This window comes from Musa acuminata, chromosome BXJ3-6 (genome assembly GCF_036884655.1).
Source record: "Musa acuminata AAA Group cultivar baxijiao chromosome BXJ3-6, Cavendish_Baxijiao_AAA, whole genome shotgun sequence".
NCBI classification, from domain to species: Eukaryota; Viridiplantae; Streptophyta; class Magnoliopsida; order Zingiberales; family Musaceae; genus Musa; species Musa acuminata.
Window position 1 is genome coordinate 39,541,247 of NC_088354.1, and position 25,277 is coordinate 39,566,523.

At 40.4% G+C, this 25,277-nt stretch overlaps 2 protein-coding genes and 1 pseudogene across 6 annotated transcripts; 1 reads left to right on the forward strand and 2 right to left on the reverse strand.

Annotated features, from left to right (window-relative positions):
- Positions 1–623: 623 nt before the first annotated feature.
- Positions 624–7,673, reverse strand: LOC135586645 (ELF3-like protein 2). Of its 2 annotated transcripts, XR_010497798.1 has the most exons (5): positions 6,544–7,673; positions 4,626–5,635; positions 2,890–2,941; positions 1,685–2,803; positions 624–1,138 (listed from the first exon to the last, which is right to left on the reverse strand). XR_010497798.1 is itself a non-coding variant. In XM_065157564.1 (4 exons), exons 1-4 carry the CDS (start codon positions 6,760–6,762, stop codon positions 1,787–1,789), a joined length of 2,298 nt encoding a protein of 765 aa, XP_065013636.1. In that variant the 5' UTR covers positions 6,763–7,673; the 3' UTR covers positions 1,492–1,786. The 2 variants fall into 2 exon arrangements, 1 of the variants encoding a protein (XP_065013636.1); XM_065157564.1 differs by lacking the exon at positions 624–1,138 and having other exon boundaries at positions 1,492–2,803.
- LOC103990274 (glycylpeptide N-tetradecanoyltransferase 1-like) lies at positions 7,169–9,182 on the forward strand (annotated as a pseudogene).
- Positions 9,183–10,489: 1,307 nt separating this feature from the next.
- On the reverse strand, positions 10,490–23,305 carry LOC135641818 (chromatin modification-related protein eaf-1-like). Of its 4 annotated transcripts, none has more exons than XR_010497797.1 (9): positions 23,104–23,305; positions 21,673–21,926; positions 21,353–21,568; positions 17,253–21,264; positions 16,999–17,063; positions 16,667–16,821; positions 16,493–16,568; positions 16,209–16,353; positions 10,490–10,614 (listed from the first exon to the last, which is right to left on the reverse strand). XR_010497797.1 is itself a non-coding variant. In XM_065157563.1 (8 exons), the coding sequence occupies exons 2-7, from the start codon at positions 21,877–21,879 to the stop codon at positions 16,496–16,498; spliced, it is 4,797 nt and encodes a 1,598-aa protein (XP_065013635.1). In that variant the 5' UTR covers positions 21,880–21,926; positions 23,104–23,305; the 3' UTR covers positions 16,077–16,353; positions 16,493–16,495. The 4 variants fall into 4 exon arrangements, 1 of the variants encoding a protein (XP_065013635.1); XR_010497795.1 differs by having other exon boundaries at positions 17,184–21,264; XR_010497796.1 differs by having other exon boundaries at positions 16,180–16,353; positions 17,184–21,264.
- Between the last annotated feature and the right edge of the window lie 1,972 nt (positions 23,306–25,277).

The following is a 25,277-nucleotide window of genomic DNA, read 5'->3' on the forward strand; positions in this document are numbered from 1 at the left end:
AATGATGATGATGGTGGTGATGCTGATGAGGACGAGAAGGAGGAGGCGATGTTGGAGTCGTCGATGACTCCCAGCCTATAGCAGATCTCTTGTTCTCGTCGTTCCAATTTGTGTAAATTTCTCTCTTGTTTCATCAAGATCTTTATTCTTTTATTATTATTTTTTTCTATATCGCCTCGTTTCCTGTTCTTTTTCAGGTCGATCATTTGTATGTTCGTTGGGTGAGTGTTTCCGCTAGATTTCTCTGCTCTCCATCTTTCAGCAAGCTCGTTATCCATGGGATCTGGTAATTGCCAATTCAACTCCGTGCGGCATGTATAAATCTATGAGTTCCTCTCTTACCTCGAGCAAAATTTCTCTTTTCTCGCTATCCGACGATAACAATCTCTCTTCTCCTCTGATCGTCGTTGCCCGGTTTCCTCTTTTGCTCGGTGACAACAATCCCTCTGTTGATCAGACAAAATTTCCCTCTTTCATAACATCTCAATCCTTCACTTTGATGGTTTTTATTTGAATTCCTTTCCTTATAGGCCTATGAGTTGCTATGTTAATGAATTTGAACCATTAATCCAAACTGCTCAAGTTCAAACCATTAATCCAAAATAGCATATGTACTCCAAACATGGATATGAATGCACTCATATGTAAATTTATATGTAGGTCTCTCTGGTTTAAGTCAGATACAGATATGGATTCAGACATGCATTATCTTACAACTAGTAGTACTTGAAGAAACCCAATGAACATAACTTGTGAATTAGCAAACCTCACCAGAAGAGAAGAAAAGAAACTTCATGCATATGTCTTCCGGGATTTGGCAGAGGTATCTTTCCCATGTTTTTATTGCCCAAAGTTTTGGATGCCATAGTGCCTATCTTCTGGAGTTTCTGATGCACTGGTGTTGCAGAGCTTCACACTAGGGATCGGTGAGAGGCACCAGCCGATTGCATCGAGGTACCACCCACATCCTCCGGTGAAACCCACCATCATTCCTCCATCCATGGGTACTGTGAACTGGGTTCCTTCCTCGACACCAAAAGTCCTCTTATTGCTCATGAATGCAAGCGACCTGATGACAGGAGAACCACCATATACTACATGGCAGTCGTGGCGACTTCATCAGGTACTCCAATTTAATCTGCATGGTTGTAGGTTCCATTTAACATGCATGAGTTGAGCACTTGCAAGATTAATGGTAGATTACAGCTATAATAAATGTTGTTGGATCTGATTTAGTAGTGGATATGGGTTAGATTTTGTGTTAAGGACATGTAATCCAATCTGAATAGATTTATTAGGGTTGTTGGATGGTCTACTATGGTTAACTTGATCTTAAATATTTAGAACAAGTGACATAGGTTCAACTAAGATAAGAAGCCGATTGATTATTCTATCGGGATTGGATCATTCGCACTAATTATAAGTTTGATCTTATATCCATCCAAATGTAGTTCTTTGAGACATTTACAGTAACTACTGCTAAAGCCGATATTTATACCAAAAGAGCCATATAAGATTTCTTTCATATTATCATATCCATATATAAGACCAGACAATTGTTTCTTGTATCACCAAATAAAAGAATAGCCTAGTGTATGACGCTATCGAGAATATGGAATTTAGTGAGAATCGGCTAAGATGCTGTTTACATGGCTTGAACTATAGTTGTTGAAAGTAATCTTACCTTGGCACCAAAGTTCACTCTATATTATTGAGAAAAAGCTCCAAAGTGAGCTCACATCCCCATCCGTGAACAAGTTGAAACTCACTTTTGAAAGGACACAAGTCATGAGTCATGTTGTTGCCTCCCTTCTTGTATTGACCGAAAAATCCTTGCAGCTGACTCCGTAGCAGACCTAGAATTATGAGGCACAACCTTAATCACACGAGTCTGGCTATCTGTACCATTGGATTGTAATGAGCAATTAAGACTGCTCGCTCCAGGAGCTGTAGGAAATAGAAGAAATTGATCTCTTTCTTCTAGTTGTGCCTTCTCAGAGGGGCTGTTCACTGTGCTTCCTTGAAACTCACTGTTCTTTGACACCTGAAACTTCCCAACATGGCCAGGAAATGCTTCCTTCCTAGGAATGGGGGACATGTTACATGAACGCCTGGAATGCTGACCAGTTTGTCCATTGGGCTGTGAACCAGCTAAATTGCTGACCTGTTCGACTGCAGAGGTAGAAATGATTGGGTGCCAAGCTTGATGGCCATAAGGTGTGGGATAATACAGGGGTGCAATTGCCGAAGGACCTGGTAAAATACCCAAGTTTGGTGGCTGATGAGATGCTGAAACACCAAAAGCTGGGTTGATGAAGTCTCCTGCCACTTGAGATGCACCAAGAGGTGTGCCTCTTCCATAAAGAGGGGCCATGAAGCCACCAGTTGGTGGGCAAGGTCCCGTATAGGGCTTGTAAACAAGACCTTCCGAAGGCAACATTACAGGAACTAACCATTGGTTTCCCAGGGGAGGAAAACACAACGGTCTTGACTTGTCATCTGGAGCCATTGGCACTGGTAATGGAATACCAGAGTTGGACCCTGCTTTTGGAACTTGACCATGTGGACCTCCTTTAGACCCATCCTCACATGCGGGGAGAGCTGAAACTCCAGCAATGTTATCAGCTGGCTGCTCTTTGTTCTGTTTTGGGTTCTGAAGACCATCTTTTGGTCTAAATTCCTCAGGCCGAGGATTTGTATTACATTGAGGCAGGGTCTTATTGGGTGGTTTTACTGAACATTTGCTTAAATAAGGATTGCCTTCAAGAAGCAAATGTGGCGATGCAGATATCAACTTCTGAACCTGTTTCATTTAGAATATTTACTTCAGAATCTTTGTAATTCTAGCTAATCTGATGATCTATGAATTTGCAACTGTCCAAAACTAACCTTTATTACCCTATGAAGCTCAAATACTTGTATTGCAAAATCCTTTTGCTGACTGGACAAAAATTAAGAACATGTGTCATCACAGAGAAGCACACAAAACCATGAAAAAATTACAAAATTTGATCTAACAAATTAAAAATAGTTCTAGAATTGCTGAATAAAAGAAAAGTTTATTCATATATTTCTGTGCAATATCCAATCTAATACTTATAGATGCAGTACATATGACAGTTACCGTACGTAAGACTAAGGCACACATGCTTTGACATTCTCATATACCCCAGGAGTTCCTTTATTGGGAAGAGGGTAAATCTTAGAATCACCGTAAAGCCACTGCTTTGCAACCTTGCTGATCAGGTTCAAGTTGCAAAAATGATCTCTCGTTGGTAGAAGCTTAGTGCACTGGGAGCCCTCCCTTTTCTTTTTGCTTCTATCGGGTGAATTAAGTCAAAGAGTCATTTACGCAGCTCAAATGGAAATCTTAGTTTTTTTACATGTAAGAATTAATTGCATTAAGAAGCCTAGAAAATGATATCTGTTTCATCTCGACAACAAAATTTCACATAGTTTCTGTTCAACTTTGGGAAAACTATGTTTGGTTTATGATGTACCACTAATATATAATATGGGACTTCTAGGGTCCAATTTAGATGAGTTTAAAACTGATCAGTTGAAATTCACCAGGCCCAAGTTTGCTCATGAGACAAACTTGCAGAAATATCAAATTCTGATAAGCAGGAGGGAACTAATCAGGCTGTTCTGGTTTGGCAACAAGTTGCATTACTGCCATTACTGAAGACAAGAAGAAAGAAACCAGTAGAAAATTTAGTCTCTCTAAAGAAGAAAAGAATAAATGAAAATTTTACTTTAGTGCATTTTTCTTATTTTTATTCTTTTCTCATTTTTGTATATCCCTATTTTTCTTGTACTTTGAGAGATTTTAAAATAGGGAAGGGGGTGGTAATTGAGAAATCAATTAATCAATGAACCTATGAATGAACAAAATTATTTGTTACACATTATGTCAGAGACTGATGAGAGGCCACAATTTTTTTCTTCCGATGGTATAATTTCATTGTCCATGTGTAAAGGTGTGATGAGAGGCCACAGTCATTATTTATTTTCTATGATCTTTTAGAATCATTATTTTCTCAACCTCTCTCTTTCCCTTCCTTTATTCTCAAATAAAATAAAATACTTTATGTGCTTGTCATAAGCTTGTTCTACTTTAAATTGTCAACATGATATCAATCGGGCCATGATTGTAGCCACAACCTGGGCCACTTGGTAGTTAAAAGAAGACAACAATCATAGGGAAGATAAGGGATAATTTTTTTAGGATTTTTAAACAAAAAAAGTTTGCCAAATAACAAACATATTTTTTAGATTTCACTAAAAAAAGGGCATAGCCAAGTTCCCGCCAATGCGGGGTCTGGAGAGGTTCAATGTATGCAGCCTTGCCTTTAAATATTTAAAGAGGTTATTTTTATGACTCAAACTCTGATCTCCCAAGTCGCCAAGGAGCAACCTTACCGTTGTTCCAAGACTCACCCTCATTTATTAGTGAAATCTTTCTAGATTTCAGTAATAGTTTGAAATGAATAATAAACTCCATGCTCGAGCAAATTACAATCAAGAATGCATGCATGCAAAATATGGATGATCACATTTCATGTGCATTAAAAGAATGTACATTTTAAAGAATAGGCATACAGTGATAGTAAAATACTACGTACTTGATAATAGCTCTTCGGGCTTTCCAAAAATGCTTTGAACCAATCACTCCAACAATATCATCTGGGGATATCACCAAACCGGACACTGTGCCCACCATTAAGGGCTCAGATGCATCATCTTTTCTTTCTAAATCTCTAAATTCCAATAACCCATTTTTCTTTGCACTGTCCTCTTTGTGGAAATTCCCAGAAATATCTGTAGCTCTATGACCTTTTCCAGGTAAAGCTTTATAGCATAATTGACTTCTGGTCTTCATAGCCTCACCATCATTAATAACAGCAATATCATTCAAGCGCTGAGTTCCGCTCTGATCACCGTTTCCATGACACAATACTGTATCGCCATTCGTTGATTTCTCAGTTAAATGTAAACTGATTGTATCATCTCTAGCCAAAGAATCTTTCGGATTGTTTGATCTCTCACCAGTTGTATGGGATAACTTTTCTTTGGCTTCTTTGGGTTCTCCGATTGTTGAAGTTTCTTTGGGCTCTTCAATTGTTGAAGTTTCCTTAGGAATTTTTCCAATATGAATTCTATTAGAATTTTTTGATTTCATGCAAGCAATATCGGTTTGTTGTGAGGGCGTCTTGTTTGACTTTGGGAACTGAACCGAAGAATTGATCCTAGCAGAAGGAATCTTCTGTAGTTGCTGGGAATTTAAGGTAGTTGACTTACCTGGATCAGTCATGTGTGTATCTCTTTTCGAGGATGCAAGAATTCCCGAATGATCTATATTATCATCCATGTCATCCACATCAACCATTATCTTCCCACCAGAAATGTTCACACTAAGGCTGTGTGGTCTCAGTGGGCTACATTCAGCAACTGATCCTGTACCGAACAAATTTCCAGAACTTACTTGCTTCATAAATTTTCTCTTGAACTCCATCCTCGTTGGAATACCATTTGTTTCGTCAGGCGTACAAGATTTAACTATCTCTGCTGAATGAAAAGACACTTGAGGAGAAATGTACAATGGAGAAAGCATAATCCTTTGATGGTCACATCCCTAAAACAGAAAAACAAAAGCTTGTTAGCAGTGATTAACTTGACAGAGAAATAACAAATGTAATGACCGTCACAATATAACCATGGTTAAAAAAATCAAATATTGATGTTTAAGGTTCTTAGAGAGATATACTCAGAAGTTGAGACGATCATTTTCCTTTTGGTCAAAATATCTCCCACGATATGAAGACAATTCTGGACATAAATTTAATTTCTTTCGACACCAAGGAAGGGTGGACCTTAGTACAAGAGCAATGTTGGTCCTTTGCATCCTCGGTGACCAAGGTTCAGATCAGGGAAACAACTTCTCTGCGTGCGAAGGTAACCCTTTACAGACCCATACTGGCGGGGGAGATCGGTGCATTGGGTTGCCCCCCCTTCTTGCCACTAACGACAGCCGATACCCATACCCATAGCAACCATGCAATAATACCTCTGACATGTTAAAGGTTCAAAGCAGGAAGACACAATGGTCAATTGGAGCCAGTTCGTGAGGTCAAGCATATATGCCATTGAAGCAAGCCAGGATTCAATGTGAAAATTCATACACTTTTAAACATGAAATGTAGCAGCAAATGGGATATTCTGTGGCTTCAGTATCATCCAAATTATCTCAAAATTGATTGTTGGTCATTATCTCATATGATAGAGCATCGTTTCTATGTAAAATGCCATAAACAAAGGTGAAGAAGCAGAGGAAAACAACTACAAGGGAACAAAACAGTAGCAATAGAGGAAAATGATTGACATGAGTAATGAAGTCCGTTCAAGCAAAGTCAATTGTCCATCCCTGTTAACTTCTCAAAGAAGAAGAAGTAATAATCAGATGCATTATAGCAGCAACATAAGCAGCAGTTCCATATGCTAGAAGTTGGCGGTAAGGGAAAGCTATGTGACAACCGCACTGACCTTGCTTGGCGAAAAGGAAGGGGATAAGTCGCTGGAGCTGTGAGGAGGAAGTGATAGGGTGGAGGATGCCAAGTTGAGCCTCTGAGACGGGATACTAAGCAGCTCATACAACGCCATCTTGTTTCTCGGCGGCGCCCTCGGCCCCCCTTTCTCTGCATCATTCACATGGAGCCTCGGAAACAGAGGCCCCATGACCTTCTCCTCCTCCGCCCCTTTCATGTCTCTCAACTCCGCAATCTCATCAAGACACGCAGCTCGAACAGTCACATCCCTAACCCACCAGCTACGAAACCCTATCGACCATCCAATACTAGCTCAAGATTAACTCTTCCCGTCGACAACAAGCTACCAGTCTCTGCCAGGAAAACCCCAGCAAACCCAGCGGCAAAAGTCCGATTTTTCTCCCGGAAAAGGCCAAGAAAGCTGATGCAGCACGCAGCAGTCTCCAACCGGATTCCCCTGACGACACAGATTCTTCTGTGTGATCCAATACTCGGACGAGAATTCACCAATCGAGAGTCGACGAAGGGGAACGGGACGCGGACCGAAGGAAGAGGATGTAGGGTTGGGAAGATAAAGATTCGGGAAATTTGGGATCCTCAGCCCACGCTGATGCCAACAAGGAATGGTGGTGTCATTTAGCATGGCCGGCAAACCGTGCTACTTAACACGGGATCAATAATTTGATTGATTGATTTTTTTAGTCATGCATTGATTAAGGCGAAAGCCGTTATAATATTTTATATATCACCCGATCCGATATCGATTATAACAAGAGTACGCCGCTGCCGACTGTTGCAGGCGACTAAGCAGCTCTCATGGCTTTCGTCGCCTCTTCTCTCTCTCTCTCTCTCTCTCTCTCCAAACCGTAATTTGTCGATGAGCTTTGATTCACTTAGATCTGTTGATCGACAAAGGTGTCCGATCCCTTCTCTTTGAGTCGCCGTTTTTGGTTCCTTCGCGATCGATTCCTACTTCTATTTCTTTTGATTGGGTTCGCCTCAAGTTTCCGCCATGGTGGCCGGTGACAACGGCTCCTTCTCTCCTGGTGAGGAGCAAATTCCATACCCAGATCTGCAGCATGGAACCGATACGACGGCGGCGCCGTCGCGGCCTCGGAGGGCGACGGGGTGGTTGACTCTCTTGCTCACAGGATCCAGGAGGCTGTCGCCGTCGGTATGCGGCACCGCTTCTGGGAGACCCAGCCGGTGGGGCAATTCAAGGACGCCGGCGACACAAGCCTCTCCGAGGACCCCATTGAGCCGCCGGCGCCCCCTTTCCGCCGTCAAGCCTGAGCCCTACAACCTCCCCGCCCTCTACGAGTGGACCACCTGCGACATGGACGACGAACAGACCTGCGCTCGGCCAACAACTACAACGAGGACGACGAGAACATGTTCCGGTTTAACTACTCCAAGGAGTTCCTTCGGTGGGCACTCCGCCCACCAGGCTACTTCAAAGCCTGGCATATCGGCGTCCGGGTGAAGGCCACTAAGAAGCTCGTCGTCTTCATCACCGACGTGCCGGCCAGGATCCAGGTCCGGAACGAGGTCGTCCGGATGGCGGAAGTCAAACTTTCTGTGCGTCCACAACAGGCTGAGATCGAAGCGGCTCGCGCCCGTGATGATCAAGGAGGTCACGAGGCGGGTCCATTTGGAGAATATCTGGCCGGCGGCCTACACGGCTGGGGTCGTCCTGCCGACCCCCTTCACGACCTTCCGGTACTGGCACCGTTCTCTTAACCCGAAGAAGCTGATTGATGTGGTATTCTCCCGGCTCGGAGCACGGATGACGATGAGTCGAACGATCAGGCTGTACAAGCTTCCGGTATCAACTACGACGACCGGGTTAAGGAAGATGGAGCTTCGTAATGTTCCAACAGTCACTCGGCTGCTGAGGGAGTACTTGAGCCAGTACGTTGTTGCGCCCGACCTCGATGAGAATGATGTGGATCTCATGCAACTGATTGAAGATTATTTTTACCAGTATTGTGACAAACTTTGTTTCATTTATTTGTGTGTAAATAGGATTTTTCAAGAGTATAGGAAAATTGGCAAGATGTACATATTCGAAAGGTCAAACTGGCGGACAAATAAATCCTCAACGTGGCATCAAAAAGGATGCGTGATACCAACAAGCAAGGAAAAGAAACAGTCAAGTAGGCAGGCAAAATCTATATACAACCCTATAAAACAAAATTTATGCCAAAATTGCCCATTTACAACCCTATCTTAAGCCTTGAGAAGTAAACCATTTATTGAAACAAGTTTCGCAAAGAAAAAGCTGATTACATCACATCATTGATCAAAGTATGAATATAGAAGTAAAAAATTATCTGAGACCAATATTTCAACATATTTTTTTTTCACTGGCAATCAAGGTACAAGGGCTAAAAAGGTCAAACGTCTCTAATGGTCAACAAAAGAGAGATGCTAGTATTAAGAACAATAAATGTGAAAATGAGATCAAACATTAGTAACCCACAAAAACTAGCAGAACAACTAATCAAACAATTAATAAGCAGTCATGAGATTATTATAATGGATTAAAATAACTGAAGGAACAGATACCAAAAATTATTTGTTATATGAAAAATCATTAAAATAAAGATGAAGAATATCCAAACTTAAGAGCTCAAGTTCGAGCAAAGAGGTTTGGTAGTCATGATTTAAAATATGTTTGATGCATTGGACTATCACAATCACAGAATTGCCAAACAAATCTATAAAACTGAAACATGTCATCAATGTTTAGCGAAGCTTAACCTATGTGTACGTAATGTATGTGCAGACATACCTTTGTATTTGAAAGCATAGTCATCAGATGACTCATGTTTCAGTTTCACATTACTTTAAAGTACGTGTTCAATTCCCTGTTCTGCTCAACTCAGGTATTTTACAGAGATTCTTTATGGTAGTCACAAGGGAAGACACCTATCATTCTGGTGACAACAAGCCAAAAGAAGCTTTGACATCAGGGAGGTTAGATGCTCAGATCTCTACCCATTTAAAGGTAAACAACAATCTCCCAAAATGAATCCAATGAAGAATGACTTCAAAGATGTACTCATCTTTCAGTAATATCCAGCAAATAAGATTCCAAATTTAACTGTTTAATTCAAATGAAGTTTTCTAGCATCCATGAAATGCAGACACATGGACAAGGAAGAAAGGGGGGGTGGGGGAGGAGACGAGCACCAAGAAAAGAAGCAATATTGACAGCAATGATAAGAGAGAGAGAAAGTACAGAAAGGAGTTGTATTAGCAGCTACTTGTGTCAAATCACTAACTTTCTGTCTCTTTGTCCTCCCTAGAGAATAGAAACCTCGTTATATACTGGTTGACCTCTTCCCTTTTATCAAAAATATTTACAAATAAAATACAATTCAGATCACTTGGCAAGAAACAAAAAAAATTGAGTTATACACAAAGTCAAACCAAAGGGGAGCCTTTACAAATTCCAGAATCATTGGCTGTTGCTCTTTGCAACTTATTCTTCAACCACTAATAAAGTAAAAGGCACCTATGGACAAGATAAAGTAAAATACATACTGTAATGTATTCATTGGAAGCCTGATTCATTTTTAATGTGTGGTAGTAAGTAGAGTTGCAACTGAGTCCATTTTTGTCAGTACAACAGTAAACCAGATTTAACATTCTTCAGTGTTCCACTGTTAAGGTACTTCATCAGAGAAAAGAGGACACTAACTTGACATATTAACATTCTGGAATGTAAGTTTAGGTAATAAAGATCCCTTGTTCAACTATTCAAGAATATGTACATGTACACATGAATGAACGCCACAAATTTATGCAGACCTAAGAATCAACTATCATATAGCTAATTGGTGCTGCAGATAAATACATAGGTTCTAGCATGTCAATACTAGGAAAAATCCAGCAGTAAGTAGGCACTTCTGTGAGACGAGTCATCTAAGCATTTAAAATGACGAGATAAAAGGAGAATTGCACTACCAATAAAGATCTGAGAATGTAGAAGGGTAGATTATTACATTGAAAGTCCAAAGTTCTATCAGCAACTGGATTCCTGAACCTAATAGCACCCTCCAAACTGCAGATACCACAAAACAATGAACCAACATCACAATAAAAAAAACTCAACAAGTTCTAAAAGAATCAAAGGATAGAGATGCCTATGTCCAGTATAAATTTTAAAAAATATTAATAAAGATTATTTGCATAATCTTGACAAGGACATGTCTATTAGCAAATAGACTAACTACACCACAAGTTCGACTAGCAGAGTGATCAATAGATGCTAAAATAAACTAGACATCAAGAAATGAACAAGTTCACTATCATCACCTTAATTAACAATTAAGTCCCAACATAAAATACAAAGAATATCATTAATTTTTTACTTAATTTTACAAAAAGTTATAAACATAAATGATTCAATGGCATTTTTGTTCAATATATTGATGATGACAGACTTATTGAGATATAATATATATATATATATATATATATATATATATATAACAGCACTAACTTCAGTTGTGTTTAGCAGTGCAGGTACAATTCTTCCTGCTCTTAACTGACAGTGTTTAACTGACAGAGCATGCATAAATATTTTTTTTTATTTTACTCACAGTGGAAACATCTCCCCGAGATCCAAATGTATGGCTCCGTTCTTCCACTTGATTACAAGTTAGTGAAAAACATACAATAAATCAAAATGAAAGGCTTTGTTTTTAAAATATAATATGTTAATCTAGTTATTCAAATGCTTCTGACACAATAGTGATCTAACCTACACAACTTGAGTCAAAAAATCATAGCTAAAAATATCTGCTCCCAAGATATCGTGGCTGTAATTATCCAGAAAAAAATCATAACCTGATGCCTCCATTTTGGAAAAGAAAATTTCTGCAAACAAAAAAAGATTAAGAGAGAGAGTTTCTGGGAGTGATTATTTTATTCACTAATTACAAAGATACAATAGAAGGGTGGCTCAGCTACAAGGCTTTTGTCAATGTGAGATCTATGAAGGGTCAATGTACAGAAAGATATACTACATCCATAAGTTCTCACATGTATCATATGTGCACCATACAAGTCCATAAATTGATAAAAATAAAAAATAGACATCTTTCCACTATGCTGTTTGGCACCAAAACTCAGAGTCCCAGAAAAAACTCCAATGTTTAACTCAATGTTAAAAAGGACCACATTTAACTGTTCACATTGAAGTTCACAGTTGTCAAAACCAAATCCCTTGATATTGCAATTTTGCATACATGACCATCACAAGCCAAACCCAAGTTCTATGAAATGTGGGCAAGAGTGGGCTAGGATCAGATCTAGTTGAGATACTAGGTAGCCCAATGAACCCAACCTATTATATATATATATATATATATATATATATATATATATATATATATATATATATATATATATATATATATATATATATATATATATATATATATATATATATATAATGTTACCAGATAGAGAATATTGTCGACCAATTATCATCTGACACATGGCCTATATGTGACAGTCAAGTTGGTATAGGAGAGACAAGACATGCCCCCTTGGTCTGCCTGCATGGACATAAGTCCAAAGCAGGCAATTACAGGCTGCCTCCCCCCTTTTTGCCTTCTATGTGGACAAGAGTCCAAAAGGGGCTGTTAAAGGCTGTTAGGGGCTATCCCCTCGGAGGGGATAGCCCCTCTCCCGACCTCAATCTTCATGCATGTGGCACCTTGGGAGCTCAACGTTTTCACTTTGGAGGCACCTCAGACAACCCTACACACACGAGTCAGAATCACGTCGAGCTAACCAAGATGTCAACGACATCTCCCCATAATATTTTTTGGCACAAGAAGAAGAACCATATCGTAGGAACGTCAACTTGCAGACCCACTCAAAGAGCGTTCGAGAGAGAAGGCTCCACCCCACAGTACCTTCACTCATGACGGGCAACAACCGACGTTTTTGAACCTCGACGTAGATTTTGATGAGGTACTGGAGTATGTTTAACAACCCTAGACTCTCTCCCCCAATGATAACCTTGGCCCACATGCTTGTCCCCATTGAGGTCTTCCAAAACCTCACTCAACAAGTGCAGACACTGATGGGTATAATACAGATCGTCGCCCCGTTCGTGCCTCAACTAGTTCAATCGGCAATGCCTCCAGCCCTGCGGCAGTCGACAATACTGCCGACGCTCGTCGAGATTCCCCAACCTGACGTGGCATTGATCGCCCAAGAACACCCGAGGCTCATTGAGCCCCCAGCATAGGAGGCACCCTGATCCCCGACCATAGAGTTCAGTAGACCTCACCATTCTTGGTTCGCCTTACCCAAGTTCGAGACGCAATCTACAAACTACATGGAGGACAGACACCCTTCGGGCTCAATTACAGCAGATGGACCAGCTCCTAGAGGACATGCATCTAGAGTTCCAATTATTTAGGGGAGAAGACTTGACCAACCTCAACTAGGGTCGATCACCATTCGTTCAAAAGATCCAAGAAGAGCCTATCCTTGCTAACTTTTAACTCCCAACGTTGGAGGCATTTAATGGTTGTGCCGACCCAAACGAGCACATCGCAGCCTTCCGTGCTTAGATGTCCTTATACGACGCAATGGATGCTCTAATGTGTCGCACCTTCCCTACCATGTTGTGAGGCCCCACGCGAGAGTGGTATGACCACTTGAAGCCACACTCGATTAGCTCACACAACCAATTAGCAATAGAGTTCGAGCAACATTTCGATGGGAATGTACACCCTTTGGCGTTTGACAGCAGCCTTCCTAGGACTTCGATAAGGAGAGGAAGAGACGCTCTCAGATTTCATTGCCCGATTCACAAACGAGATGAGGCATAACCAACACCCATCCGTCGCTCCTCAAACAAACATTTATAATAGGGCTTACGCCCTCCTGACTCTTCTGGTCACTAATAAAGGGACCACCGACGATAGTACCCGAGACACTATAGAGGGCCAATCAATACACACCGCTGAGGCAATGGTCTTGGGCAAGTGCGAGGAGTTGCGCAAAAGGTTGAAGCAAGAGCGAACATTGCTTGAATATATCACCCAAGGCGTGCCCGATGAAGTAGAGGCCTCAAAAGTTTGCCTCTAACCACTAGCAAGCCATCAGCGTGAGGTAGACAAGTGGTTAGGCGTTGGATTTAATTTCGAGGTGCAATACCCCAAGTGACTCACCAACGCTGTACTTCTTAAAAAATCCAACGAAAACTAACGAATGTGTGTTGATTACATCGATCTCGACAAGGTATGCTTCGGGTGAGCATCCCAATGGCACCAACACGCCCCTACAAGGGTGAGCGTCCGAAGGTGCCCGATGCACTCTCCTCGGGGGTGAGCATCTCAACGGCACCGCCGCGGCCCTACAGGGGTGAGCGTCCAAAGATGTCCAATGCGCTCTCCTCAGCAGTCAATATCTCAACGACACCCAATGCGCCCCTACGAGGGTGCATGTCCAAAGATGCCTGATGCGCCCTCCTCCGGGTTGAGCATCTCAACGACACCAATGCACCCCTACAAGGGTGAGAGTCGGAAGTTGACCAATGCGCCCTCCTCTAGGGTGAGCATCTCAATAGCACCGACGTGCCCCTATAGGGGAGAGCATCTGAAGATGCCTAATGCACCCTCTCGGGGGTAAGCATCTTAACGACACAAACGCACCCCTACGGGGGTGGCCTGTTAGGGAGCTTAATGGCAGGAAATATTGGTGCACTTGACCCAAATATTTGAAACCTCAGCTTAATGTCATTGTGGTACCAATAAAGCGAGATTCACATAGGACCATAATAAGATTACCGATGTAGAAGCTATAGTTCATCAAGTAAAATTATACTAAATTAATGGGATAAAGAAAGTTAAAACTTAATTGATCATGTAAATGTATGTTGGTGAAAATCATTCAACATAAACCCTCAATCCAATAGAAACCGAAATAAGGATGCCAAAATATATCATACGTTAAGCACTGGATAAAGCATTGGTGTCCAAAAAAATTAGCATCTAGTACAATGTAACTTCAAGTTCACATCCAAGCTCATTTTCCAAATCTAAGATTCAACTTAACAGTCTTCTAATATACTCAGGATTGTCAATAACAAGCATAAGACATTATATCGCTGGCAAATTGCAAGCTATAGGGTTAGCAAGATCCTTTGTAAGATGCTTCCTACAACTAAAACATTTACAAGATAACAATAGAAAATGATCCCTACAAACTAAATCACAAAGATAACTAGGCTGTTGTTAAAATTTGAAAAATTAATATAGTTTGCAGCACTAGTTTAGGTGAATCTCTTGGATGACTCGATTATCACATATAACCAATTTAACATCAAACTGGCATAACAGTGCCAATTGTGTTTTGTGACTGTACTGTACATGGTAAATGACAAAACATTGCATCAAAGAATCACAATTCTCATTCATCTCAGTGCACTTTTCATCAACACTGGGTGAAATCAAAACTCAACAACATTAACATGAGATCATTGCAGAATATTTACACAAAATAAATAGCACATGTTGGAGTCTAAGAGGAAGGGCACAGGAGGTGACTCCTAAAGGAATTATTGTGTGTCACTATGAAATAAAGGTAGATCAAAACAAATAGATCAAGTAAAGAAAAAGATCCAAGTAACAATCTAAACAGGAAAAGACAAATAGTACACATTGGAATCTAAGAAGAAGGGTGTCGGAGGGGACTCACCTAAAGGAACTATTATCTGTGTTACTGTGAAATAAAGATAGATAAAAAAAAAAAATCCACCTTCTGGGTAACAATGTAAAAAGGAATGAATAGTCAAAATACTAGTAGAGAGAGGGTAGAAGTATACAACATGACAAACTAAAAATGCTACAAGGGTGAACCTGATGCACAAGCCCCCGATAATGGGGCAGGTCAATGACTACTTAAAAATATTCTTATCTATAACTTGATTACATTGTAAACACTATTCCACATCCAACAAGATGCACAATTCTCAGCAGGATCCTTTTTCCTTTATATATGTTTACCGTCCAAATGACTTGAAAATACTAGCATTGCCTCTCAATCAAAAATTCAATCTTATACTGAAAAGTATCAGCCATCTCATGTGATAGAAGATAGATCATTTCATGAGGGTAGAAGTATACAACATGACAAACTAAAAATGCTACAAGGATGAACCTGATGCACAAGCCCCCGATAATGGGGCAGGTCAATGACTACTTAAAAATATTCTTATCTATAACTTGATTACATTGTAAACACTATTCCACATCCAACAAGATGCACAATTCTCAGCAGGATCCTTTTTCCTTTATATATGTTTACCGTCCAAATGACTTGAAAATACTAGCATTGCCTCTCAATCAAAAATTCAATCTTATACTGAAAAGTATCAGCCATCTCATGTGATAGAAGATAGATCATTTCATGAGAAAGATTCCTACATAAGAAAAAGATGAAGCTTCCAATACTAAGACATGAACACAGGACATGCATAGATAAAAATAAAAACTAATGTGCAACCATAAATAATAACATATCAGGATTATATATGAGTCAGATGAAGTCACTGAAATAGAAAAAGTACAATAGCAAACGAAAGATAGTAAAGAGTCAATACATGAAATGACAAACTCAATCACCGCCTACCAAAGCTACGGAAGTCTGGAAGACTTGCAAAACTGCACAAGGCAAGCTAGTAAGATCGTTTCATAAGTTCATCATGACTGAAACAAATCTCCACTTGCTGATTCAACTACAGCTCAAAACCCATTTCGACAGCTGCAGCAGCAACCTGAAAAGAAATAAGATACTAATTAACCAATTTGATGTCTGAAAAATAGCTTATAGATAACCAGAAACTAAGCTTCATCTTGCATAACCAAAGAATATAAACATGAATAACTGAATTCTGTAGATTGTCATGACTTTACTGTTTATTTCAACTGTCTTCCAAAATAATTTCTTGATTTGTTTGAGTCTTCAAAGGATAAGACACCCTCAGATATTCTGCACAAAACACAAAAAGGCACAGTTGGATATGGTACTCTAAATTGCAGTATATATTGTTTGAAATTCCTTTTCTAAAAGCTGAACTGATTGATAACCTGTGTTTTTTGTTGTTCTCCTTCTTAATTGCCAATACCATATCTATGGCCATCCTTTGGTGCTCCCGACTCTGTGCATGAAAATCCAAGCCCTCCACTGTTCCACAGTCGACACTGCATATGCGGCACCATCCCGTCGTCCCAGGCTTCCTTTTCTTTAACAGCTCAAATGATCATAAAGAAACCAATCAAAAATCTTCTTAACGAGAAGAGCAACATCAAACATTACAACCACAGTGTGGAAACAGATGTTCTATGAACAAAATGGACAACAAACTGTTAATCGAGTGAATATCTCTACCTAAAATGAAACTAACATCAAAATGGCTCACCGTGCTAAACATTCCAGCCTCATTTGGAAAATCGTGCCCATAATTGACACCAAAACTGCGATCACCTGTGGGAAAATGCCCCCAATCAAATGGTTCCCCTGCATGTCAATTACTAGGCAAACCTCTAGAACCAAATGTTTCATTGACCACTATGTAACTTGCACAGACATGTCCGAAAGGCTCACCAGGGTGCATGTGGATGCGAGGGATCTCACGACCATCTAGATCTTTTCTTGTACTGCCAGGAAAGTTACCTGAATGAAGTTGCTCCACCATCCGGAAATTTCTAGGACGATCAGGAACACCTCTTGCAGAACGACCAGGCAATGCCCCTGGCATAGAATTCTTGCTATCATGGAAATAACTGCCAGTTGAATCTGAAGGAAGGTTAAAAGCTTTTGATCGTTCAGCAAATCCATGCAGCTCCTTGGGATCAATATCCTCCATGTGTGGCTGGCTAGCTGATCCAAACCTACTAGATGGAAGACCACCAAGATTTTTTACTGGACTTTGTATATGACGATGACCAGATCCAGGCAGCGATCTACGCAAATCAGGAACAGCACCAAAGTCCTCATGGAAGCCAGCAGGCCTGCGCATTTCCAAAATATTCATCTTGTGGAACTCTGAACCAGCCCTACTGGCTGGAAAAGGAGCAGAATTGCCAGCTTGGAAAGGACCAACTTGGGTTGCAAGGAATTCACTAGGAATTCCATCAGGCCCAGGCACAGATATATTAGAAGATCTTGGTATAGAATCAGGACCAACATGCTGCTGCCCCCTCTCAAGAAGCCTTGTTGAAGAACCATAACTATCAAACTTCTGGAAACCTTCACCATCCAAATGGGCCGGGCGAGGAAATTGTTTCAAATCTTCTTCAAACTCCCTGCCACTTACATTGTGCCTGCCAGGTTCAAGTGGAAAAGGCCTTGGCATCCCATCTCCCGGCAATGATCTGAATCTTTCATCTGGCAAAGGCTTTAGTCTGCCTTCAGCCAGCCCATGAGAATCATGCATGCCAACAAATCTCAACTTTCTTTGAATCCCGTTAGCGATCACGTTTGACTCGACATGTGGGTCAGTCTGTCTGACATCTTGAAAAACAGGCCTCCTGGTGTCATATATTTCAGCTTCCAAGATATTGGGATTTCCAACATGAGAGGGAACTCCACGATCTTCAGGATGAAAAGGAGGTCCCCTTGGCATCATTTGAGTAGATGTATTAAAGGCGCCAGTCAGTGGCACAACTGGAGCTGTTCGTGTTAAAGACTCACCATGTGGAACTCTAGTAGTGCCAGCATGTGGCACAGACAAATAATTTTGACTTTGTCCCTGGGCTATAACCGGTTCTGGAAATCCTTGCTGAGGGAATCCAGCATGTCCAGGAGCCCTACCTGAGGTGGGCAAGACTGGACCAGGAAGGCCACCATGCATTGCATCAGAATGATAACCACCACCATATGGTTGCCCACTTGGAGGCCTAAGCGGCTCTTGTACAATTGAAGGCTGTACCTGACGAGGAATAGGTTCAGGATAACCATGATCCAGGGGTCTCATTTGGCTCAATATCATGTTTTGCCCAGGTGCCTGCATTTGGTATGGAGCTTCCTGGGATCTTCTATCATGAATCGCCCCTTGGTGTGACATTTGCAGTGGTAATATTTTGTCAGGTGCTGGAAACCTGGGGGTCATGACTGGCACATTTGAAGGATGACTGTGGGGTATGTGTTGTGGTGGAAAGCCCTCCTTATCAGATGAAGAACCTGCTGGGCCAACAACTTGTGGCATTCCTGATCCCAAGCCTTGCCAAGCTAACCAGGCCGAGTTCTTCTCATGAGAACCAGGCTGTAAAGATGCTCCATCATAGGATGGCGTCACACGTTGCTTGGTTGGTTGTGGCAGCTGACCTCCATCACTGCTAGTAACTGACAGTTGCTGAGGAGGTTGAGTTTTATTAGCAATTTCCCCATCAGTCTGACCTTCACTTAAGCCAGATGACTCCTTCGGTAATGCACTAGAAATGGAATGCAAGCTAGCATCAGACGGCAAATTTGCACATTGAATTTCCACCTGCACGCCAGCATTTACATCAGGTTTCTCTTCTACACCCTGAATTTCCCCTTCTACATCTCTATCCTTAGAAATATGTGATATCTCAATACCATCTTCCGGCAAGTTAGCCAATTCTTCCTTAATCCCATGCTTAGATTCTGGAAGCTCCATATCGGTATGAGAATCCATGCTTCTTCCACGAACCAGTGTTGGTTCTACCTCCAGTTGCATATCTTTTTCCTTAACTTTGCCACTAACTTTTTCTTTAACAGTTTCCAACTCTGTTTTGAGAATCTTTGGATCAACCATTGCAGATCTTTCAGTCTGCTCATTGCCTTCGGCATTCTTGGCAGCTGTTTCTGTTGACAATTCAGTGGCATGGCCCACTTTATCTACTACCCCTGAATGTGATGCAGACACAGGTATAGAACTGTCATAGCTGCCAGGTTTTGGGAGATGAGACCTTTGTGAGTCATATGTTGCTGCCAAATTATTGCCTGGCTGGGTCAAGTGACTCTGACTTGGCGATTGTTGATTCAGAACATGTTGTACTAGCTTGCCTGGACCTCTAGGAGATTGTTGAATCAGTTGATGTGGCATGCCATTATTCACCATCACAGGCCTGCCAGCTACAGCCTGTGTTTGATGTGTTGTCAGAGCCTGAGATAGAGGCATATTCTGCTGAGCCTGCAGATGAGGAGGAAAATGATGTTGCGTATATGGTGGAACCTGAGGATGCAATTGCTGCTGTGATGCGAGCATCCCCAGCTGACTCTGCTGGCCAGAATTCAAATGGCCATGTGATTGCTGAGGAGGCAAACCCTGCTGCGGTGCCTGTGAATGCAGACCAGTGTACTGGTGCAGTTGTTGTCCATGCTGATGAACTGTAAGATGCGGTTGTTGCTGAGGTTGAAGACTTGCAGGAGGCCTTTGTGTGGGTAGCATTGGTTGCTGTTGGACTTGCACTGGGATATGCCCAGTTGGAGGAGGCATCCGAGGAGGCTGTTGAGGTGCAAACTGGTTTGGCAATTGAACAGGATGTTGTTGGGTAACACCTTGCTGCTGGGAATGCATAAGCATGGGATGTTGTGGTTGGGCACCAGGCTGGTCCTGCTGGAGCATCTGAGGCTGCTGGTACGACTGGCGTTCCGTCACCGCATGAACCGATGGATGCTGTGGTTGTGTCATTGGTTGGGGCTGAGCGCTAGGATGCTGGGGATGAGGTTGCAGAAGCATAGGTGGTTGTTGAAGGCTGGTAGGACGAGCCTGTGGTTGAGCATGTAGATGAGGCAGCTGTTGAGGAAGGGACTGTGGATGATGATGTGGCTGCAGAGGCTGTTGATATAGAGGTGCCTGGACCTGCTGCTGTGGTTGCGTCCGAGGATAAGACTGTTGGGTTTGATGTGGTTGGGGTGGCTGACCAAATTGCTGGCCTGCTATTTGAGCTTGGGGTGGCAGATTAGTTTGTGGACGCGCTTGCGTGTAAGGCTGCTGAACAGGTGTATGAGGCAGTTGTGTCTGCATTTGCACAAGATGGGCACTGGGTTGAGATTGGGGCTGGGGCTGGGGCTGGGGCAAATGTTGCTGCTGCTGTTGCAGTTGAGCTACCTGTGCTTGTGGCTGTGGCTGGGGCTGGGTTAGAGGCTGGGCCAGGGCTTGAGGTTGAAGCTGAGCTTGGGGATGAGGTTGAGACTGCACATATGAAGAAGTCTGCTGCTGTCCTTGGATTGCTAGCTGAGGGACAACCTGCATCTGAGATTGGGCATACTGTGGGTAGGGTTGCTGCTGATATTGAGCATTCTGTTGATATTGCTGCTGATAAGGGTCATAGCCATGGTACATCTGATAGTACTGCTGGTATTGCAATTGTTGTTGCTGGTACAATTGTTGAGGCGTTGGAACCTGTGCTGCAGCTTGTGCATTGCCGGTTGAATTCGTTTGACTTTGTCCTTGAGAAGCAGCAGGGAGTGTAGTTGCAGTAGTGGAAACAACAGGCATGATTACAGAAGTGGCAGCAGGCAGCGCAGTTGGAGTAGCTGCAGAAGCAGCAGGAGTTGCAACAGCTGCAGAAGTTGTTGTTGCACTAGCTGCTGAAGCAGTTGATGCAGGAGCTGCTGAGGAAGCCACACTTGGATCCTGGGAAACAGCTTGTGATGATGTTGTTGAAGCTTGAGCCTGACCACCGTCTACCTGTTGAGCTTGAGGTTGCAAACCCTGTATCACATAAATCATCCAAGCATTAAATAAGAACAAGTTTACTGGATTATAGTCAATAAAATCAACAAAGATTCTTAGAACTCACAGGACATATCTGTGTATGTTCTTGTACTTGCCGATGTATAATTTGAATACCACACCTGTTGCATACAACAGGTGAATTTCCAAAGGCACAACCAGTACAATGTGCAATACATTCAGACAATGTTCCCTGCCATTGACACCCACTCCTACAATAGAGACAGTAAACTGCCACTTTACCAATGGTCTCAGCAAGTGCTTTATTTGATTCAATCAGCGGCTGAATACAACAACAAGCTGCTATTAGAGAAGAAAAAAAAAAAGACTCCTAGGAAGACTAAAAAAGAGAAATCATATTTTGTTTTGGGCGGGGCGAGCTGAGACCTTCGAGTCTGCTTCAGTCACGAGGTATCCATCATAAGGGCATGCTTGACTAGTAGCCACGATGTAAGCTAAGCATGGTTTGCAGTATAGATGGGTGCACTGAGATTGTAAAGCTTCATTTGGATAGATAAGCGTGCGGCAAACAGGACAGAAGTATTCACCAGGAAGGGACTGAATATTCAGTATACACTCATTATCAAAACCCATAATGAAACTAGCTTCAGTCCAACTGAACTTGACACTATTCAGATACCCTGAAAGTTTGATTTCAGCAGTTAGACACTAAAAGATGCAAAACAACACATTTTAATTGCTTTTCAGCAAAATAAATCATGAAAACATAATTTATGATGCTAAAACGATAGAATTTTCAGTAACACAGTATTAGACCAAATATATAAATTTAGAGGGAACTAACTCCATCAACGATCTAAACATAGCCATCAATCTACATCAGTAACTAACACTACATCCTAGTCTAGGTAACCATTTGATGTGGCTAACAAATCCAATATCATTGCAGGATATTTCAACACATTCTTATAACAAAGATTCTGCTCACTTATTTATTTAATCATCCATTACCACTACTCTGTGACAAGACAATATAGTTAGAAGGTCATCAATAACTAATAGGACATCCTAGTCTAGGTAACCATTTGATGTAGCTAATAACTCCGATATCATCCATTTCCACTAATCTGTGACAAGACGAAATAGTTAGAAACTAACAACATGACCCACCATACCAAATAACAAAGGCAAGCAACTACAGTGAGCACAGCAAAAATTTGCTAAATGGAACAAGAGTGTAAATTCCGTGGTCCATATACGCATAAAATTGCCTATCATAATAAACCAAGAAATAAGCATCAAGATATAAAAACCCTAAACTACTCCCAAGCACTAAGTCCCATTGTCAAAGAATTTTGTTCATAAAATCGAACAGAATGGCACAAAAAGAAGATTCATAGGGAGACATCGAAGAAAGGGCATCAAGAACAATAAAAAACAGCCTTAAGCACGACGAGATATTGAAAGAAGAGGAAAACTATATATTGATAATTCAACATGACCTAACATATTAAATAACAAAGGAATGAATCTGCCACAGTGAGCTCCCAGGAAATAATTAAACGAGACAGTAGCATCCGGTGTCCATGATTAAGACAATACACAATTTCACCATCTCAAACCAACAAGTGATCGTGCATAAACATCCCAGATAGCAAATATCATTTATGTATTTTGATCATAAGATCGAACAGATCACCGCAAGGAAAGAAAAGAAAGAAAAGAAATCACAGCGGAAGAAACAAAGAAAGGGCATCAAGATTCGACCAAAATGTGCTCGACCAGAATCGGCATCGAACGAAGTAGAAGGCCAAAGATCCATGTCTTGAATTTCTAGGGTTTCAGCTGATGACGTACCTGACTCTCAAGAACGGCCAAAAGCCTAGCCCGGAGAACGGAGTAGAACCGGGCCTAGGGTTTAGGGCCGGCCGCGGGGGTAAACCGATGCCGCTACGTGGATGCCACGATTTCGCCTCTTGGAGTCGAAGGGTGGATGTCAGGGCGGAGTGTGGAAGCGAGCGAGAGAGGAAGAGGACGGTGGAGATGTGGGGGGCAGGGGAACGCCACAAGGTTGGTTATAAGGTGAAGTATCGTAACCACGCCAAAGAAACCTTTCAGAGGCGGTGGGAACTGACGGCTCGGATGCCGCGAGATAGAGAATCGACGGCTGCCGCTGCCTGGTTGACGCGCTTTCGCGGATTGCGTCGCTAAAAAGCTGTGATTTAATGACCTTATTCGTCGAAAGTTATATCATCCAAATGACGGAAAATTGACCGTTGGTTAGTATTTAATCATTCCTCTACGTGTAAGTTTTAACTATTACTTAATATTTATGACTCATTTTTCTCTTTTATTTTTTTGTTATAGTAACTGACTTCATCATTTAATCTGGCCCACTTTGGATTGATGATGGTCATTGTAAGACAACAATTCCTCTTATCCTTAGTTAATTTTCAGAAATCTATCCTCATATCTTATCATTAAGAATATTTTTTTATATATCTTGGACAAACTATTAGTAGTGAAAGTTTCTCACCTACCTAAATCGTCTAATGTGTTGTCACAGCATACTTGCTTTTGGGAGAGTTCATACCTCCTTTTTTTTTTTTTTTTTTGTTATGGATGACATGCAAGTTCATTTTGTCAAGGTGGTTTAATTGGATTAAAGTTTTTTCTTTGAAAATATATATTTTATATCAATTAATCGAGTTGATAAAAAAAATTTGACTATTTATTACAAGATATTGGATTTCAATCTCACCTTTATCACTTAACTTTTTAAAAATTAACATTATATTATCATTTTTTTCAAGAAATAATAATATAAAATAATAAAATAATCTAGTCTAACATGATGGTATAATGAGTTTTTTCAAAAAAAAATAATTAATGACTTATTGTAAATATAAAAATAATAATTATGTTACTATTATGTGAAAAACTTTAATATCAAAAACTAAAATCAAATATACGATGTATGTCTTTTGATATTACTCATAAAGTCTTATAAACATATTATCGTTAAATCTAAAAGCTAGAGTTACAAGAAATACTATATTTATTATTTTCTTCCTACTTATTTTTCACGGGCTACTATAAGCAATGTATTATGAACAATAAGAGATAAAAATATATTTATAATATCTTTAATTAATTATTCGTAAAAGGTCATATCATTAGGCAATAGTATGAATGTTACGTCCCATTCATATCTTATCTGTTAGACTACGATGGGATGTCACATATTTTTCATTTACATTACTATTATCGATAATAGTAGTAATGTAAATAAAAGATACGTGACATCCCACCTTAGTCCGTAGGGTACGTATGGACTAGCGTGAGGCATTACAAAAGGATATTCTATAGTTTACAAGATCAAACATATGAAAATATTATTATATATATGAAGCATATAATTTTTTATCCATTCCAAATATCTTATTTTTTTTAGCCTTTTAGTATTTTATTCATAGATAACTCTAATATCTAACTAGTATATTAACTATAAAATTGATGTTTGATCTTGTATAGATTTGAGTATATAATAACCTTCCAATTGCACATACATAAAGAATAATTTTCTTTCATTTGATTTTTATCAAATTACATAAAGAAATTTTCATTTGACAAAAATAATTACTTTTGTCATTTGTTGAATAAGGTTATATAGTAAAACTCTCTAAGACCCGATTAATATATTCTTTTTTATGTAATCATAGTAATTCTTAAAATCTATCAATGAATATTTCAATGTCAATAACATAAGTTATCGAACTATATCAAGATTTTTGATAAAATTTATTTTTAATTTCATATAATAAACCAAGATCAGGCAATCAAAATATTATCCACATACAAGACTAATATAATAAACTAGCTCCCAAAATAAATATTGATCAATAATATATTATTTAAATCTGAATGAAATAATTATATCAAAAAATATTACATACCATTGTCTAGAAGTTTATTTAAAGTAGTAAACAAATTTTCTAAATTTACGTATCAAGATTTATATTTCTTTTTAT

What these genes read in the sequence shown, in the direction of transcription:
- LOC135641818 (XM_065157563.1), bottom strand. Translation starts at nt 21,879, where the DNA reads ATGGGTTTTGATAATGAGTGTATACTGAATATTCAGTCCCTTCCTGGT. An exon ending in TCGCATCCACATGCACCCTG is followed by an intron (nt 17,064 to 17,183) that starts GTGAGCCTTTCG and finishes ATTTTCCCACAG; the next exon opens with GTGATCGCAGTTTTGGTGTC. An exon ending in AGGCTGGAATGTTTAGCACG is followed by an intron (nt 16,822 to 16,998) that starts GTGAGCCATTTT and finishes GAGCTGTTAAAG; the next exon opens with AAAAGGAAGCCTGGGACGAC.
- LOC135586645 (XM_065157564.1), bottom strand. Translation starts at nt 6,762, where the DNA reads ATGAAAGGGGCGGAGGAGGAGAAGGTCATGGGGCCTCTGTTTCCGAGG. An exon ending in CTTCCTTTTCGCCAAGCAAG is followed by an intron (nt 5,636 to 6,543) that starts GTCAGTGCGGTT and finishes TTTCTGTTTTAG; the next exon opens with GGATGTGACCATCAAAGGAT. An exon ending in GCCCGAAGAGCTATTATCAA is followed by an intron (nt 2,942 to 4,625) that starts GTACGTAGTATT and finishes ATTTTTGTCCAG; the next exon opens with TCAGCAAAAGGATTTTGCAA.